This window comes from Poecilia formosa, unplaced genomic scaffold (assembly GCF_000485575.1).
Source record: "Poecilia formosa unplaced genomic scaffold, Poecilia_formosa-5.1.2 Scaffold245, whole genome shotgun sequence".
Classification (NCBI taxonomy): Eukaryota; Metazoa; Chordata; class Actinopteri; order Cyprinodontiformes; family Poeciliidae; genus Poecilia; species Poecilia formosa.
The window spans coordinates 732,520-750,138 of record NW_006800184.1 but is presented as its reverse complement, the minus strand read 5'-3'; the positions used below and the strand labels follow the sequence as shown (position 1 = coordinate 750,138).

General features: G+C 41.9%; 3 protein-coding genes across 6 annotated transcripts; all 3 read right to left on the bottom strand.

Annotated features, from left to right (window-relative positions):
- Nucleotides 1-222: 222 nt before the first annotated feature.
- plpbp (pyridoxal phosphate binding protein) lies at nucleotides 223-6,725 on the bottom strand. Its single transcript, XM_007569755.1, has 8 exons — nucleotides 6,606-6,725; nucleotides 4,409-4,516; nucleotides 4,302-4,337; nucleotides 4,145-4,220; nucleotides 3,925-4,065; nucleotides 3,707-3,849; nucleotides 2,446-2,544; nucleotides 223-2,010 (listed from the first exon to the last, which is right to left on the bottom strand). The coding sequence occupies exons 1-8, from the start codon at nucleotides 6,693-6,695 to the stop codon at nucleotides 1,807-1,809; spliced, it is 897 nt and encodes a 298-aa protein (XP_007569817.1). The 5' UTR covers nucleotides 6,696-6,725; the 3' UTR covers nucleotides 223-1,806.
- Nucleotides 6,726-7,570: 845 nt separating this feature from the next.
- On the bottom strand, nucleotides 7,571-10,678 carry snrpg (small nuclear ribonucleoprotein polypeptide G). 2 transcript variants are annotated; one of them, XM_016680543.1, is made up of 4 exons: nucleotides 10,487-10,678; nucleotides 9,552-9,574; nucleotides 8,005-8,129; nucleotides 7,571-7,779 (listed from the first exon to the last, which is right to left on the bottom strand). In XM_016680543.1, exons 2-4 carry the CDS (start codon nucleotides 9,568-9,570, stop codon nucleotides 7,729-7,731), a joined length of 195 nt encoding a protein of 64 aa, XP_016536029.1. In that variant the 5' UTR covers nucleotides 9,571-9,574; nucleotides 10,487-10,678; the 3' UTR covers nucleotides 7,571-7,728. The 2 variants fall into 2 exon arrangements, with proteins under 2 accessions (XP_016536029.1, XP_007569816.1); XM_007569754.2 differs by lacking the exon at nucleotides 10,487-10,678 and adding an exon at nucleotides 9,757-9,883.
- Nucleotides 10,679-10,809: 131 nt separating this feature from the next.
- LOC103150224 (zinc finger protein 808) lies at nucleotides 10,810-16,731 on the bottom strand. Of its 3 annotated transcripts, none has more exons than XM_016680542.1 (3): nucleotides 16,656-16,731; nucleotides 14,368-14,819; nucleotides 10,810-13,635 (listed from the first exon to the last, which is right to left on the bottom strand). In XM_016680542.1, the coding sequence occupies exons 2-3, from the start codon at nucleotides 14,641-14,643 to the stop codon at nucleotides 12,196-12,198; spliced, it is 1,716 nt and encodes a 571-aa protein (XP_016536028.1). In that variant the 5' UTR covers nucleotides 14,644-14,819; nucleotides 16,656-16,731; the 3' UTR covers nucleotides 10,810-12,195. The 3 variants fall into 3 exon arrangements, with proteins under 3 accessions (XP_016536028.1, XP_007569814.1, XP_007569815.1); XM_007569752.2 differs by lacking the exon at nucleotides 16,656-16,731 and adding an exon at nucleotides 15,469-15,652; XM_007569753.2 differs by lacking the exon at nucleotides 16,656-16,731 and adding an exon at nucleotides 15,469-15,652 and having other exon boundaries at nucleotides 10,810-13,632.
- Between the last annotated feature and the right edge of the window lie 888 nt (nucleotides 16,732-17,619).

Here is a 17,619-nt window from a genome sequence, read left to right as displayed (position 1 = left end):
TCGAAATATCCAGGAGTTGAAATATCGTATGGTGATAACTCATAAAAGAAGACGTCAGTTCTAAAAATTGTTTTTCAATATGTTTAATTTAAATTTGATCTGGATTTCATCCTGAAATGCTTAATAAAGAAACTTTGTCCAAAAGATGTCCACGTCTTATGCTTAATATGCCACTTCCCCTCCGCCCCCTGCAAAAGGAATAAATACACAGCAATTAGCTGATATTTTCAACAGTAAAATTTATTGCTTGGCTTTGGCCTCTCCTCAAAAACCAAACCAAACGAAGCTGAAATGCCTTATTGACAGTAAGGACACGTCTAATCACAAGTTTACCTCCTATTTTAGAGTTTTTTTGTGTGTGTGTTATTTTTTATTCCACTGACACTTTTATATGAGAACAGGAAAACACTGCATTCCTCAGAGGAAACTGCTGAACGTCACAGCTGGCAGCTTTGAAAACCAAACATTTGCATAGATTCACTTTCTCTCATCTGGAATAACACACCACTGAACAGACACAAACACACACACATACACACACACACACACACACACACACACCGAACAGAAACAAAACCTCCCCTCGGATTTGTCGATATCAAGAATAAAATCTGAGACATTTGGCACATTGTACGAAACCATATCAAATGCACGGTAATTGTTATAAAGGGATAAACAATTTATTAAATCAAATCTTTGTTTTACAAGGAAAACGGTTCATTGGAGCGAGTGGAACGTTTGACCTCACATTGTTCAGTTGGAAAAATAGAAAACAATGAACCAGCTCAATTATTTCCTATTAGAACGCAAGAGAAACGGATTTCATGAAGCCAGTGTCTTTTTAATAAACTGTATCAGCGTAATGGAAAGTAAAAGGCTTCCATATGTGTAAAGTGTGTTAACACCAGTTACATATTTTCCTAAAAACAAACAAAAACAGAGATCAGTACTAAATGTGAGGTCATGTGGACTAGCTGTGAGCAGTCAGTATCCTACCAGTGGTAGATCTAACAATCATGCCAGTTCAGGGAATCCAAGAGAAATTCTCACTTGGGAGTCAAGAATAACTACCATGAAGAGTCAGAACAATTGTGCAACAGTTACTTTTTGATAGCTTGGAGGACAATGAAAGTGTAAGATTTAGAAAGAAAAGACCACAGGCCTTATTCTGGAATGAATAATATGTACAGAATATCCGCTTTTTAAAGAGCCACAACAACTCCTGGTGCATATGTTATAGCTCCATATGGATGTTAATGCTACATATCTCAATAAACAGTGACCCAACTGTGCAACAGTCTCATTAAATATGAGGTGCAAAAAAATGTTTAAATAGCATTAATCAAACAGCTAGATAATCTCTGATTTGAGAGTTGTGGAAGATTTGAGCCTACTAATTGTTACTGGACTGTTGTCAACTTCATGGAAGATACTGACTGCTGACATCTAAGTCACTGCCGCAAAAAAATCTTACTACATCTGAGTTCCTGTTTTTCATTGGCTTGAATCCACTGGTGGTCACTGTTTAAGTTGGAAGTGAGAGCACTCCAAGCTAGAAACAGCTGCTAGACACAACTGGTAGAGATGGAAAAGACATCTTATCTCATTTAGTTCTTAACTGAATGTTAATTTAATGATTAGAAAAATCTAAAAGGGGAAAGAAAGTTTATTATTTTGTGACTACTTTTTTTTATATAACGATGTAAGAAGGCTGCAGTCCTAACTCCAAATGTATGTTAGTTTTTTTTTTGTTTTTTTTTTGTTTCCCCCCCCAAATGTCCTGGAGGTGTTTTTAATAATCTCCTTTTAGTGTTCAGATACGGTGAGATGGTGCATCTTCTTAGCAGCTTCTTCTGACACCGTCTTGGTTGTTTTCTCGGGGCTCGGAGCCGGACTGGGAAGGGGACTGGGATTTGGAGTGGGATTGGGGGTGTTCAGCGCACTGTTGGGGTACTCCCTGTTGCCGAAGATGATGCTGCCGACTCGCACGTTGGTGGCGCCCACTTCGATCTTGAATCCGCAGGAGAGAGTACAAGTCAGACCAAAGAGGAAAGAAATGTCCTTAATTGAAGTGCTGTTCAGAAAGTAACTTTGAAATTCCAAAACAGTGTAAAATGGAAGGTAAAGGTAAAAATTTAGCTAGCATGCTCCAGTGGAGGGCACACTTCCACTAATGCGCTAACGGCAGAGCTAATCTTTCCTTTTAGCAATTCAGCTAATTGTGAAAATTAGCTTCCCTTAAGCTAAGCTGTAAATTTTCAGTTGAATAAAAGATCTTGTTTATCAGCTGTTAAGAATTCTTTAAAATAGTTAAGTTTGTATTGATGCTTTTATTTTGAAGTGGATGAAAACTGTTTGCATGGCAGTTCTGTTTCCTCTCCTCATCTCACATTTAATATAACCAGTGCTCGCACTGCTTTGTCATAACAAGCACAGATAACTTACCGCATGTTCAAAGTCAGTGGACATGCCCATGCTGAGCTCCACCTCCTCCATGGGCAGCTTCAAGCCCTCACACACCTCCTGCCGCCGACTCAACAGCATCTACAGGACGATTTAGACCCCAACCTTTAATGTACGTAAACATGAAGTCCAAACTTGACTTTTTACTGTTGCAATTAGATAAATAAAAACAGCATAAAATGCTTGAGGGCAACAGAACTTTCTATCTGTATGTATGGTGATGGTGTTTTTTAATTACGACTCCCCTCTTTTTCTACCTACAACTAGCTGCGATTAGTCACTTTTTGGGTCGTTTTTTTTATTGCCTAGCCAGAATTAAAAAACCAATCACTTTAACAGAACCTGACCGCATGAAGTAGGGCCTTCATCAACATTAAGACTCGGTGGGAGCTGTTACTGTATGCTCAGATGAAAAAACACACGGTGAAGCTTCTCAGCAGTGCCTATCTAAACTACTCCAAGAAAGCCTCAACAAATCATCCAGGAGGTGAAAACTACTTTTTGGTATTTACCAAAATTTGTTTGATGACCTGGAGAATTTAAAGGGCTGTATTAAGTATTTTCCAGGCACATGGTACCATTTTAAAGCACAATAACGTAACTCTGTTACCTTCAGTTATTATGAAAACGCAATATATATTCGAAATAATTTAAAAGAAATATGAATTTTCACCACAGCCATATTTGACCCCATAAAATTGACATATGACTCTTTAAGGACATTCCACTTCAGGACATTATCACGTCAATGCTTCTCATTATGCTGTTTACAACCGTTCTTAGCAGCATTAATAAAAAGGACAGGCACAAAAACAAATAGACTAAGAAGCAGTTCGTATGATGAGCTCAGCAGACGTGCAGTTCCACCAAAGTGTGTGCAAATGGCTGCTGCCTCTAGTCTGGAGGAGCGGGGCAGAGGGTAGACCCAAATAGGCTGTAACCCAAAATAACTTTGGAGCCTCCAGAATGAGCTGGGGAGTGTTGCTGGGAACGGGGGTGTCTGGTTTTCCCTCCAGGACCTGTTAGCCCTGTGACCAAAATCCAGTTTATTAGTTGACCGATGGGCAGACTCTAAAAACATCATTTGAAAAGCTAAAGTAGTGGAGTAAAGTGTCTCACCAAGACTCATAAAATCACTCATAAAATAATATCCTGACATACTCTGAGCTCCCTCAGTTGTATTAACATGTGAAAAATGTCCTCGATTCCTAGAAATGAACTGACTTTCTCTGAAGGTTTGTACCTGAAAGTCAGGGTTGGGCCCCAGTGTGAGGTCATAGCCGTAGCGACCGATGGTCATGAGTCCTGAGAAATGCAGGGCGGAGCACTGCGACACAATGTGTTTAACCGTGTTGACCGTGTCCTCCGGCGGCAGGCCATGTTTGCCTGAAACCAAACATGCAGAGCCCTGGATCAGCAAATGCAATCTGGAGCTTCATTTCTGTGATCAGCGACACTCACTCTGCTCTCCACTGGTGTTGACCTGCACCATGACCTTTAACCTCTGGCTGCTCGCTCCTCGGAGACGCTGCCACGAGGTGTTGACCTTGTCGGCCAGCTTCGGGGAGTCGATGGTCTCCACGAGGAAAAGGTTAGGGACGCCTACAGGACAAGACGACTCGTGACGGTTTGCAAACAGGAAGCTAATGGAGGAACGACTAGCAGAGCTGATGCCACTCACCCAGCAACTTGTTGACGTTGTTCTTCTGTAGGTGGCCGATGAAATGCCACTTGATTTCTGGGCATGACTCTAAAATCTAGATAAGGAGGAAGAAGGACAGTTGTAAAAGCTAAAAGGTCAAAGTCTGAACTCCATCCTCTGGAACATGTGAACCTACCAGTGGATCTGACGCTTTGTCCACGAGCTCATTAACCTGGAAGGAGAGACGTATAGAGGTCAGTCTCTCTATCCATTCCTTGATGGCCAGCAGCATTCCATACTTACATAGTTCTCTCCAAAGTTGCGCTGTCCTTGCCTGTAGGCCTCCACAATCATGTCTGGGGGTTTGGTCTTGCTGACAGCTACAAGGCGGGGCACCACAGCGGGGAGCGTCTGAGGAAGGACAAACTATCCATCATCTGAATCGGTGGATGAGCTTTGAGGTCGGTGCAGGTTGTTACAGTACCAACAAAAACCATTTACACTATTCAACTCTTTCAGATTCTGTCGCATTGTTTGTTATTATCATGGAAGAGTGGCAAAAGGAAAGGTACTGCTGGAAGAAAACCATCAAAATTTCTGCTTGCCCTTTGCCAGAACTCATCTAAGGGACAAGATCAGTCGATGCGTACATGCACCAGCACCACGGGCCTCCGACCACCACAGGCAGGTAAAGTGACTTGCCCAAGGACACAGCAACAGAGACAGACGGAGCAGGGATTGAACAGGCAACCCCCTCATTGCAGAACAAACACCAACCACTGTTGCCACCATTGCCCCATAATTTAGGATAGCAGTAGTCACCCCCCTTTTGCCAACTAAGGCCTTTTCAACACATAGTCAGGTCTTTATAAAAACAAATATCTCTGCCATATTGTTTAAAAAGATTTTATCGTACAAGCAGGATCGGTTTAAGAAAAGTTTTCATCCACATGAACCTGGACAAATCCATCTTTGAGTGTTGTTTTAAACATACCAAACCCGCAGGGGGCAGTGTGGTGCAAAACTAAAACCTGTGTCAACCAATCAGATTGCTTCAAAATAACTATGACTTCCTGTTAGGAGTTAAACATGGCGCTAGCAGGTTTATTTGTGTGGACAGATATATGGGTTGAACTAGTTTCAAATAGCGTTTTTGAATATAACGTTAATAAAACACAAGACTATCAGTTGAGAATCATGTCGCAACAAATATGTGGGTATATTGGCAAATTATTTGTTGGAGACTGTAAGACCTACACACAGCAAACACCTGCAGAGTTTTCTTGGATCTCCACTTTGGTCATTATTAATCGCTGTTAGTGATAATAAATAAGTTTTTGTGTGGATGAAAGGCTAATGCATAAAAATTTATTTGTAACATTAAGTGTAGTCTAGGCGTTAAGTGATTTTGATGCAATTTAGTGACTTAACACAAAAAAAATTGGTAAAGGCCAGGTCAGGTTGTTTTTTTTTCCAGTGTATTCCTAACAGAAAGATTTAGATCAAAGCATATTCATGTGCTGTAATGGTCCAGTCAAAGTCCAGACGTAAGTCCAAATGGGAATATATATAAGACTAGAAAAGTGTTCACTAAACATCTCCATCTAATGTGACTCACATGCTATAAAAACAAAATGGCAAAAGATTCAGTCTGAAGACAAAGAGCAAAGCTCAGAGACACACTCCCCAAGAATATGTGTGGTGTGGCTGGAGCGGCAATGACTGAATAGAAATGCGTACCACACTTTTCAGATTTATATTTGCTAAAAAGCTTGAAAAACACCATGATCCTTTTAGTCCACAAGTATGAGCTACTCTGTACTGGTTGAGATGCTGTGAGGGACCAACATCAGGACCAAAGCGGCACAGTGTGCTGTATTATAAATAACTCTGACATTACCTTCATTCAAATAACTTTGAGAATCACATCTTGTGTTGGTATAGTGACTTTTTTATTTCTGGTGGACTAGCTGTTAGTTCCAAATGACTTTGGTTGTCCATATGTCTGATACAACACTGGTCCATCTCTAGAGTTTAGGAGCCTTTTTATACCTTGATGCTTCGAGAAAGAGAAAAATTCTGAAACAGCTTAATTAAGCCAAATGAAAATTATCGACAGAGATTAATTTAAAATAGTTTAAAAAAATAACAAGAAGGTCTCCGTGATCTAAGACAAACTATCAGAAATTAGGGTCATCCTGGTCAAAGCTGACCACCTGCTGTGATAAAAACACGCTACTCTGATTGGGTCAGCTTAATCCACAAAATGATGCTAAGAGATGAACGTGCATCCACAGAATGAAAGGATCCTCGCATTAACATGCTGTCACTTTAAATCACGAATCGTGTTATGAAAGTGCTGCTACAGGCTCGAGTGCCTTCCATCCAAAGGTTGAGATGTTTGGCAGCCTTGCATAACCTCAGCTCTCTCCACCGCCTCGCTGTTTTCCCGCCTGCAGATAGCGCAGCATCAGAGAGGCGCTCCCGGGGCAGCTGTTACCTTGGGCCGCCGCGCCGCCGCCTGCTTCACCCGCTCCAGCACCGACTGGACCGCCTTCCCAACCTCCTCCGACATTGCTACTTTCCACATACCGTCAAAACGGCTACGAAACACTACGTAAAGGAGACGCAACGTCTTTGACGTCAATACGCTTTCAAAGTAAAAGTCTACCTGTAGGACGGAAGCGCAGACAGCGCCCTCTGTTGGTTAACCCTTAGAGTTTCACTTTTGAGAAGTACATTCAGTATATCTTTTACAGAAACATATTTTGTCAAATGTTTTTGTAATGTATTGGAGCTCAATATGTATATTTTTGTTCTGTATACATACCCGTGATACACTTTTGTTGCACTGATAAGAGCAGGTTTGTTTAAGTAACTAAAGTAAAATTTTCAAACCGTTTTTTAAATCATTTGTCTCCTTTAACGAAGTCCCTTAAATCACTTAATAACCACTAAAATGGGGCATTTGTGTCTATAAGGTTTTGATTTTCTCTTAATATGCCGCTGTACATTATTGTTTGTTTAGATGCAATTTTTAAAACATAAATCATGCTACCATGTTGATTCTAGAAACATTGCTTTTTCTGACTAAACTGAACAAGCCAGACTCATTTCTATCAAACACCTTACAACAATTGTATATATCGTACCATTCCAACTTTCAGATGCTGTAGCTTATCTATGCACATGCCGTTTTACAGCTTGTAGAAGTAGGAAGTAACTGCAGTTCAGGAATTTTGATGAGTCCATCTTGTCTTGAGGATTTCCATTCAAGGTCAGCTTAAAGAAACAGCTACTTTTGAAAAACATCCATCTAAAAAAATAAATAAAACCCCCAAATCAAAATATATATAAAATAATATACCTAGATAATATTTACTTTATATTTACTTTACACTCATTTTAACTAAGTGGCTATTATAAAACAATAAATTCATTATAATAAAAAGGACAGGCACAAAAACAAATAAGGAAAATTTAATTTATTCCCATTAAACCACAAAACATCAAAATGAAGAGAAATTCGCCATCACTCAACTGCTGAGCCCGTAGAACAAAAACGTAAAAAAGAACAAAAGATAAAAACTGTAGCTCATTCTTTCCACCATCCTCCTCTCTTCTCATACTCTCTCTAAAGCCTCCAACATGATGATGCTGTTTCCTCTGATAACCTGCAGCAAACGAAAAAAACATTTATTAAAATACAAAATATCAAACATTGCATTCTTTTAAATACAATCAGTAGTTTTAATCATTAATAAGTGACATTAGGACCCCAGAGAACAACGAGGGTATCTGGGTGGTTTCTCTCAGTGTCGGTTATCAGATTAACTCGCCGTTTCTCAGCTAATAAACATTAAAAGCTGAAGCGGGTTCCTGAGCTACGAGGTACTGACCACCATGCCGATGGTGTTCTGCTGTCCACCCGGACCCATCTCCAGACAGTCGTCCATCACCAGGTTCATGAAGGGGTCGAACCCTCGTAGGATGCCCTGCACATGCCTCCCTCCGTTCAGCTTCACTGCAACACAAACCCAGAACCTCTCAGAAGATTTTTAAACCACATTAGACGCCAGAAACGAAACAATAAGCTAAATTTATTCCAGTTCAGTTTCCTTTGGACCGTCAGATTTTTTTTTTTGTGAGGGTATTAAGAGGCCTACTTTTTTAAAAATAATTTTGCTATCAAAAAAAGAAAAGAAAGAAATTACAACTACAATTACAACCAGGTAGTAGGAACAAAATCCTAAACAAGCACAAAATTTGCATAAGTCAGTTTTTCTAAAGGACTGATAAATAAAAATTACCAGTCATGTTATTGTAAGGTTAAAGTGAAATTTACTGATTCATCAGAAAATGTGACTACTGAAAATATCAGAGGTTGGGAGGTTTTTCCACAACAGAAAAGGTGTTTGCTCATATAAACCAGTTTCCTTTTTGACAATGTGAAATGCTTTGTTACAAGCAGTCGGCTCCAGATATAGTGTTTCATCTCTTTAGATCGAATTTACAAAAAAAATATGTTGAAGTTAGAACAGTATAACATAAAGGAGATGATAAACATTTAGTGAAAAAAAGAGAAAAGAAATAAAAGGTCATTTCAAGCAGAAGCAGCAGATGACCACATCTGCTGCTTCTGAAGCAGCAGATGTGTCAAAATATAAAATTTATATGGACAAAACAGGAGGATGGAAGGAACAGTCGAATGATAGACATGTAGCTGAACAACGACGATCAAGAACAAGACCAAAATCCAACTGTTTGTGAAGCTGCTCACCAACCAGGTAGTAGGAACAAAAAGCCCAAAATTATAGTATTAAAAACCTCTGGTACTGTTGTATGGAGTAGTAGTGGCATAAAGAAGTAATCCTAAACAAGTTAAAAGAAATTGTGTGTTTAAAAGGCCAATCAAGTACTAAACTGATCAAAACAATTTTATTTATAGAAATTCTGTAACTGAAGTCAAAAATATAAAGCTATACACAAATTGTGGTAGTTCAAAACACGATGACAAAAATAAGCTACGAAAATGACAAAAACAATATTTAGGCAGAAGAAATACAACTCCAAATCAGATTTTCTCCATAAAGCTGTGGAAACCATTAGGTAATAAAAATAATCATGTTAGAAGATGGTAAAATACTTAGTGACAGCCACTATTACTGTCACAACAGGATCGGTACATAAAAATATTATAACAATGGAGCTTGTCTAACAAACTAGAAGTCTTAATATACACTGGAGATGTGGGGGTTTCTTTTTGCTTTAATCATGGCTGCCTGTCATTTAGCGAAATAATTAGAGGACAAACCACTCCTATAAGTATTTCATTGCTCAAAAAAAGTTGAGCAGTTACTAGCCACATTTGCCTCTGGCATGCTACAAGCTAACACTTTAACACAAAAGTGCATGTGTTTGTGAATGAAATTTGAACCATACTCACAGGAAAGTTTCTTGTCCATAAACCTAAAATAGAAAGACATTTTCTGTAAATGAAAGTCATATTCAGGACAGTTCCAACATTGCTAATGTTAGCATCCTGCCACTGAAAACAATACAGCTGAAATAATACCCTGCTTTCATTTCTACCAAGAACAAAAACAGTCAGAGTACCGTTCCCGCTTTGTATTGAACCCAAGTAAACTTACTTCTTAAGCTCTGGTGGATGTGCTTTGCTCATTTTGTCTTTAGTTGCAGAAAGCCTGTATGCTAGCTGTTCGTTTGACAAAGCCGCGGAAGGAAAGCGTGCATAGAGTCAGAACGGAAGTTGCCTGACGTAATTGTGAAAAGGGCCTATCAGCTTATGCTATCAGCGACCGGTTTCAACGTTCCAATAACCACACACCGCCCCCAAAAGGCCAGGAGGAGGCAGAGTCTTGAAGAACACGAAGGGAAGCAGGTTTTGTAGAATCACTGAAAACATGTTTAATGTTGAAATGTGATGTTTTAATCCAATTCAAAAGTATTATATAGAACCGTTTTCCCATACACTTCAGCGCGCCTTACGCTCCTTCACCTCGCGCACGTGACGAGGTGGGGGGCGTCACGGGGGTGGCGTATGTTGTCCACGCTCCTTCAACCTTCTTTCGGGGGAGAGAGGGGCGCCGATTTATGTTTTCGCATCCACCTGAATAATGTGTAGTTGCGCCACTGTCAGGTGAAGATATACGAGAAACTTGTCCAGTCAGTCTACATATTTTTAAATACAATTATTCACAGTCTAGTTCAATATAATTTCAAAACAATTCAGACAGAAAATGATGAGCAGGGGGTAAGCTTCTTAAGGGCAGTGCAGGTCAATAAAGTGAAAGAGAACTTCAGGAATTGATTATCTGTACAACCCTATTGTGCTGAACAGCTGATAGCACTGCTGCTCACCCAGAAGAGCTGGCCCAAGTGGCTGGGAAGAGGGAAGTCTTGGCTTCTCCAATAGGCTGCTGTCACCATAGCACCATCCCAGATTAAACAGATGATGGAAGTTTTCAGAAACTCTGAAGTTAAAAGGCATACATTCCAAAAATGTAACATCTTAAATAATTAAGAACCAATATCTATGCCATATGTGGCTTTGTTAAATTCCAATCCATAATTTTTCCAATGAACAAATGCACCAAAAGCTTTTTTCCCCCCAAAAGAATTCTCAGGCTGACACAGTACTGCAATAAACCATTTTATTTAGGGCATTATAAAATTTTTAAAAAAAAGTCAAGGTCTTTATGTGATGTTAATAAATTCCTTGGGTACATATACAAGAGGCCAGTCATGTTAAGGCAGAATATAATCCACTATCAAACCTTAATACCAGTCTCACAATGAGAAAAATTACAAATATTTCAGCTGTATAGTCATTTTATTCTGTCATCTATAAAGCAGTATGAACCAATTTATTGAAAAAAAAAGTTATAAAATAACTTATTTTCACAGTAGCACCTTAAAGACAGTATCTAAACAAAGAAAAAAACAATGCCAGCTGCTTCTCAACTGCTGTTAATCCACATGTTTGCATAGGTGAGACATTCAAGCCAACTGTCTCAAACTGAATCTGAACTACAGAGAACAAGTATTTCCATGAAAGATGCTTGGAACAGTTCAGCTGAACCAAAACCTCCACAGAAGCTGGACACAGCATCAGCCCAGAGATTTGTTACACCACTCAGACAGGAAATGCAAGGTTGAATTTTCGTTCAAATTGAAGTATCTTGTAGCAGTTTGTTCTACTGGGGGGAAAAAAGAGAACATTTGAAGGGGGGAGGAAATACTTGGCACACATCCTACAACCATTCTCTGCATCAGCAGCTGCATTTAATCCAACTTTAGAGACAGTTTCAAACACAAACAACAATTCAAATCAAGTTGTGTTGAGGACTATTGTGTCTTCAGAAGTATATAGTATGCTTCATCAGCATAATAGCACACATTGCTGCAAAGCATTTAATAAAGTACTTCAAAAATGTGCTGGGAAAAAAAAATAGAAGTCATTCTAGAATCCACAAACGCATAGAGATCCAGCAGGATCCTTCTGATGTGATTCAATCAGGGGGAAAAGATGATCTGATGAATGCATTTATTCACTTTTTAAGGCAAATTGGACATTTGACAAAAGAACAAAAATCCATTTAGCTAATGTCAACTGTAGTGTGTAGAGATTTAAACCCATCAGTGAAAAGCTGCTGTGGTTCATGAGCTGATGACTCTGTGGTAATGCTGTTTCTGATTGCCATTTCACATTTGCGCCTAACCGGTTTAGTGGCGATGCTTGGTCCCATCATCAGCAGCTCTGTTTAAACTGAAGGATGTCATTTAAACCAATCAGAATCCAGAGATCAGAACACCTAAAAGGTAATCTGTGGTTAAAGGCTTACATGGACTTCCTTTAGACCCTGATATGTTGCTACAGGATAACATTCAATCATAAGCTCCATCAGTCAAATAGTTACTTTCACACATTTTAGCATTTTCAGGTCTCTTACACCAAGTTGACATGTTCAGCACCTGAACGCATCACAACCCGACTCAGGGAGCAGAACCAACGCTCTGGGTCCAGCCGCTGCTGTCCGTTTGGCGCATGAGGAAGCTGCAGCTGGCGGTCAGGCTTTGCTGGGCTGCAGGGAGAGGCGCTGCTCCTCCACCTCCACGCGGACCCGGAGGTGCTCCTGGCAGTGTTCTAGAAACGAGTCCAAAGCGGAGAAGCCCTGCTGGCAGGGAACGCAGTGGTACAGCCTCTGCTTCCTGGAGGCCGGCCCTTTGGACCCGTCCATCTCACACGCACACACGCTGCACTGGCGCTGTCTCACTGACGCCTGGTGCAGCTCTATGTGCTCCTTCAGCTGCTGCTGGGTGGAGAAAACCTCTGGACAGGAGGGACAGGGGAACTCGCTGTCCTCTCGTTCAGACTCCTCTCCCGAATCGTCCACACTGGGCGAGATGCTGCGCGGCTTCCCGAGTGGACCCAGTCCGGCTGCCGGACCGTTAGTGAGAAATTGGGAGTCTGGGACGGCACAGTCTGCGGAGCTGCTGTCGTCGTTGATGGCGATCGGGGCAGAGTCGGCTGCTTTGTGCTGCTTGCAGTGTGCCCTGAAAGTCAGATGGTGACCGAAGACTTTGCTGCAGATTTGACACGGATACATGCCGGGCTTCCGGCTCCTCTTGACGATGGGCCTGGCCTCCCTCCTGGTGAGCTTCTCTCTGCGGTGCTTCTCTTTGCGGTGCATGTACAGCTGCGATGTGCTCCTGAAGACCATGTCGCACGAGCGGCAGCTCAGGAGCTTCCTCTTGGCTTTCAGGGTCACCGCTACAGTCCTCTCCTCCTCTTCCTCACTCGTCACTTTGGTGCTGGGTGTCTCCTCTGCGTGGCTGTCCAGAAAATGCCGCCTCAACGAAGTGTCAGAGCAGAAAGTCCTGGAACAGATCCGGCATGCGTTGACGGCGCCTCCGCTGGGCCCCGGCGTGTCCGAGAAATCCGAGTGGGCGGAGTCGCCCTCAGAAACGGGTGGAGAGTCGTCTGGGAGGCTGCGGGCGTCGGCGCCGTTGGATGGAGACTCGCTGCAGCCGGCCTGCTGGTGGTGCAGCAGTGCCTGCTTCTGGCTGAAGCCCCTCCCACAAGGGGCACAGGCGTATGGGCTGCTGTCCAACAAGTGCGGCTGGCGGTGCAGTGGCGTCTCCTGCAGCCTGCCAGGGTGCGACAGCAGAGCGGCGCATGGTGCGCTGCAGCCGTCAGCCTCCAGGTTGCAGCGGTGCAGCTGCAGGGACGACCTGAGGGAGAACTGCTGGCCACACAGCGTGCAGCGGTGGGGCTTCGGCAGCACGCCGTCCTGTTCTTGGTGCTGCAGCACGTCTTTGGGATAAGGGAAGCCTTTTCCACATTCCTGACAGCCGTACAGAGGAAGGCGGGAAGGCGGGTGGTTTGCAGCGTGCTGCTTAGCATCGGTGCGTGCAATGAAGCTGGCCAGCCTGGACAGGGTGTCTGCTCTGAAGGAGCCCTGTGACCTGGAGGAGCTCCAGCCGACCCCGTCCATCGCTCTGCCCTGCTACAAGACAGAGGACATCAGAGTCACACTGATTCCATTTAGCAAATGGAAATATATTTCCATTTGCTAACTTATCTTTCCAAGATAAGTTCATATCTAACTTTTCTTTACAAAAAAAAAAAACCCAAAAAAAACAGAAAGAAAGGGATGGGGGAGGGAGGGCACATGTATCAACTGGGTTAAAGTTAATACATTTGTACACAGCAGCACAATGGTGTAAAAATCTAGACCTGATTTTAATTGTAATCATCTGAGGGAAAGCTGATGAGTTTAGACTGATTTAATGTTACACTTACTTCATACTAAACGTTAGTCAGATCATTGTGAAGAGAGATGAAAAGTCGAGACATCTGTTTAACAGCAGAATGGGGCGCCACTGTTTTGTTCATCTCAGTGACACTCCAATCCAGAGGTCTACAGCTCCAGGTCTGCAAATCGTCCAGCACGATTTGCAGACGCAAGTAAAACGGCTGAATCACCTCCTGAGGAACCAGTCAGGTTCTCCAGAGACCTGCTAATATCCTGACTGTTGGCTCAGGAGTGTGGAAGCAGAGACATCTTAAAGTTGCAGGACTCCAGCCCTACGGGCTTGGAGCTGGAGACCTCCTGCAGCGCTGACCTGGTCATGGTCAGCGGCATTCTGCTGGATGGTGAAACCTCACCCATGTCTCATGTCTTTTCAAGGTGGTGGAGTGTGTAGCTAACTGAGGTCTTTACTGCAGATTCTCTCACCTGAGCTGTGGATCTGGGCAGCTTCTCCAGGATTACCACAGGCCTCTTCAACGCCTCTGTGAACAGTACCCTCTGTGACTGGATTCTTTGTTTAGGTGGACGGCCACGTCCTGGAAGACTCGCAGTCGTGCCGTACTCTTTCCATGTTTGGACGATGGCTTCAACAGAGCTATGAGAGATCTTCAAGGATTTAGATATTGTTTTACAACCTAACCCTGCTTTAAACTTCTCCACGACCTTCTCCTTGACTTGTCGGCTGTGCTCCTTTGTCTTCATGATGCCGTTTGACCTCTAGTAATTATAGCTCGACCCTAGTTAGTATTGGTCGACATTGCATTTGATTTTATGTACAAGTATCAGAATAAAAGGGCTGAACAGGCAACATTTCTTCTGATTTAATCTTCTAGATAAGTTTTGTCTGGTTTTCTGTGGTCTGCCCCAGCTTTCTCGTTCTGAAAGAAATAAAAGTAAAAAATAGCATTGATAGGGTTACAATATCAGTAAGGGAAGTGAAATAATCACACTCTGCAGAAACTGCTAGTGTTTTTTCATTCACATCTTCTTGTATTGTTATTTGTCAAGAATATTAACTCCCTCTAATCCGGCTTGTTCAATTAAGGGTTACCCTTCTCTTAGGCCTTTGCTTAAGTTTTATTCCATTTAAAAACAAAAAACAACACACGAAGTTGAGATACTAATCATTTTGGCGTTGATGTCTGCTTAGGTGTGGACTTCCCCTTTTCCAAATGGCAGAACAGGGCTTTGGAAAACACAAGAACGTCTAACATGGCGCGAGACCATTTGAAATCACTTCCACACTTAACTGCATTCTATTAATAAATAAACTTAGCTGCAGAGTTCGAGATACGATAGTGAAAGTGAGGTCTCACTCCCTTCTAGCTTGTTTCCGTTCTTCACTGACGCTTCCAGTAGCTGCTAAAGTTTAATATCTTCCATGTAGTTGAAGCCTAAACGAGCAGACAGCTGTAAAGTGAAAGCCAGTAGCTCCATGTGAAAGTAAACACACAGTTAGCTCCCTGTGTGCTAATGTTAGCTCGTTGCTAAGCTGCGCGAACATGGCTCCGTATTTTAACGGCTCACCTGCTCTCTTTCACAACCCGAGGGACTTCTGTATGGGCAGTTGGCTATAGTCACACTAGGAAGCGGTACAGGTTCCTTCTGACCGCGTGGTCCAGAACCACGGCACTGACATGTCTGCAATGGGTCGTTCGAGCGAAGTTTTTGTAGTAATCAGGGGCACTTCCGGTGTGTCATTCAAAACAGCTTTGTAGTTCCCAGTGAGTTTTTGACCCGCCCACAAATACACCCGATAAATATAAATAGATAAAACATCCCTTGTAAATATCATATTCCTAAAAAAACAGAAAAGTAGCATAATTTTTGGATTTTGATTCAATAATATATGTTTTTAGTTGTTCCTTTTTTTTCTGACGTACTTTTTGCAAAAACATTTACTTATTTCTGCAGCATATTTCACAGCCATTTCGGAGTGAGTTTTATTCTCTCTCTCTTTTTTTTTTTTTTTTTACATATGCAAGACATTACATATGTAAAAAATTCTTCATAGGCATATGGTGGGTTCCCCCCCTTTTTTTTCACTTTTTAGAAAAAAACCCGAAAGTTTTGTGGAATTTCCAAAAACCAGGATTAACGGACAGTTACAACTGTTAGACAACGGGAAGGAACAATTATGGCTCCGTTCGCAGTGTTTCTCTATTCCGTTCCTCACGCTCCCCTCCCTGCCTTGCATGTTTAGATGTTTCCCTTCTGCCACACACGTGGATTGAATCTGTGGGTACAGCCTTCTGAAGTTCTTGATCGCTGCAGAAGAGGTCATGCAATCGTTTGAATCAGCTGTTCTGAAATAGAAGCACATCTAAAACATGCAGAGCAGGAGGGCCTGAGAACTGGAATAGAGAAGCACTAAGGAACCCTGACTTCTATGTTTCAGAAACAAATTTTGCTTTCCATCCTTCTCCCCCAGCCTCTATATGAGATGTAAATAGCTGGAAATCTAGGAAGCTCCTGTGAGAAAGGAATGGAAGGAAGCCTAAAATGCTTGATCTTCAATTAAAAACGTCAGTAAGTAAATCTTTGAAATGTTCTTTCTTATTGTGACATTTAGCAAATAGAATTAGCTTTGGTAACTCTAGCTGACCTAAGGCAAGAAAAGTTTGGTCTGATTTAACAGAGAGAAACAAAGGTTGTTAATAGAAATATTAATCAAAGACAACACAGGCAAACACAAAATAAAGATCCAAACCTACATGGTGCTGTGTGAAAACTGATTACCTCTCCTGTTAAATCAGAACTGATTGAGTTCACTGTCTCTAGACACACCCTGGTTTAATTACTGACAGCTGATCTTAATCGAGACATAGCTTAACCAGGACCTGCCTGACAAAGTGAAGAAGACCAAAATATCATCAAAAGGCAGACACCACGAGAAGATCCAAGGAAATTCAGGAACAAATAAAGTAATTGGTTTCTATCAGTCTGAAAAGGGTTACAAAGTCATTTCTAAAGCGTTGGACTCCAGTGAACCACAGTAAGAGGAGTTACCCACACATGGAGAAACATGGAAAGTGGTAAAGCTTCCCATTGGCTGGTGGAACAAAATTACCCCAAGAGCTCAGTGAAGAGTTATCCAAGAGGTCACAAAGGACCCCAGAGGAATATCTAAAGAACGGCAGGCCTCTCTGGCCTCAGCTAAGGTCAGGGGTCATGACATTAAGAAAGAGACAAAAATGGCCTACATGGCAAAGTTCTAAGATGAAAACTTTTCCAGAACTCACCTTAATGATCAAGACTTTTAGGAGAAACATTCTGTGGACTGGCGAGACAAAAGTTGAACTCTTTGGAAAGTGTGTGTGCTGTTAGATCTGGCGTAAAAGTAACACATTTCAGAAAAACATCAAGTCATCAGCAAAACGTGGTGGTAGTGTGATGGTCTGGGCTGCTCTGCTGCTTCGGGACCTGGAAGATTTGCTATGACAGTGGAACCATGAATTCTGCTGTCGACCAAAACATCCTGAAGAAGAACGTCTGTTCACCTCGGGCTGAAGCCAACTCTACTCCTGTAGAAACCTCAAGTTACAATTTTAGGGAAAGACAGGTTGGGCTAAACTGATTTTTATTATTTGAGTATTTTGCGCTGCTGAATTAAACTCTACTGACCGTCACTCAGGGACAGGTAAACCCTCTTGCAGACAGTGTGGAAAAACCTTTGTC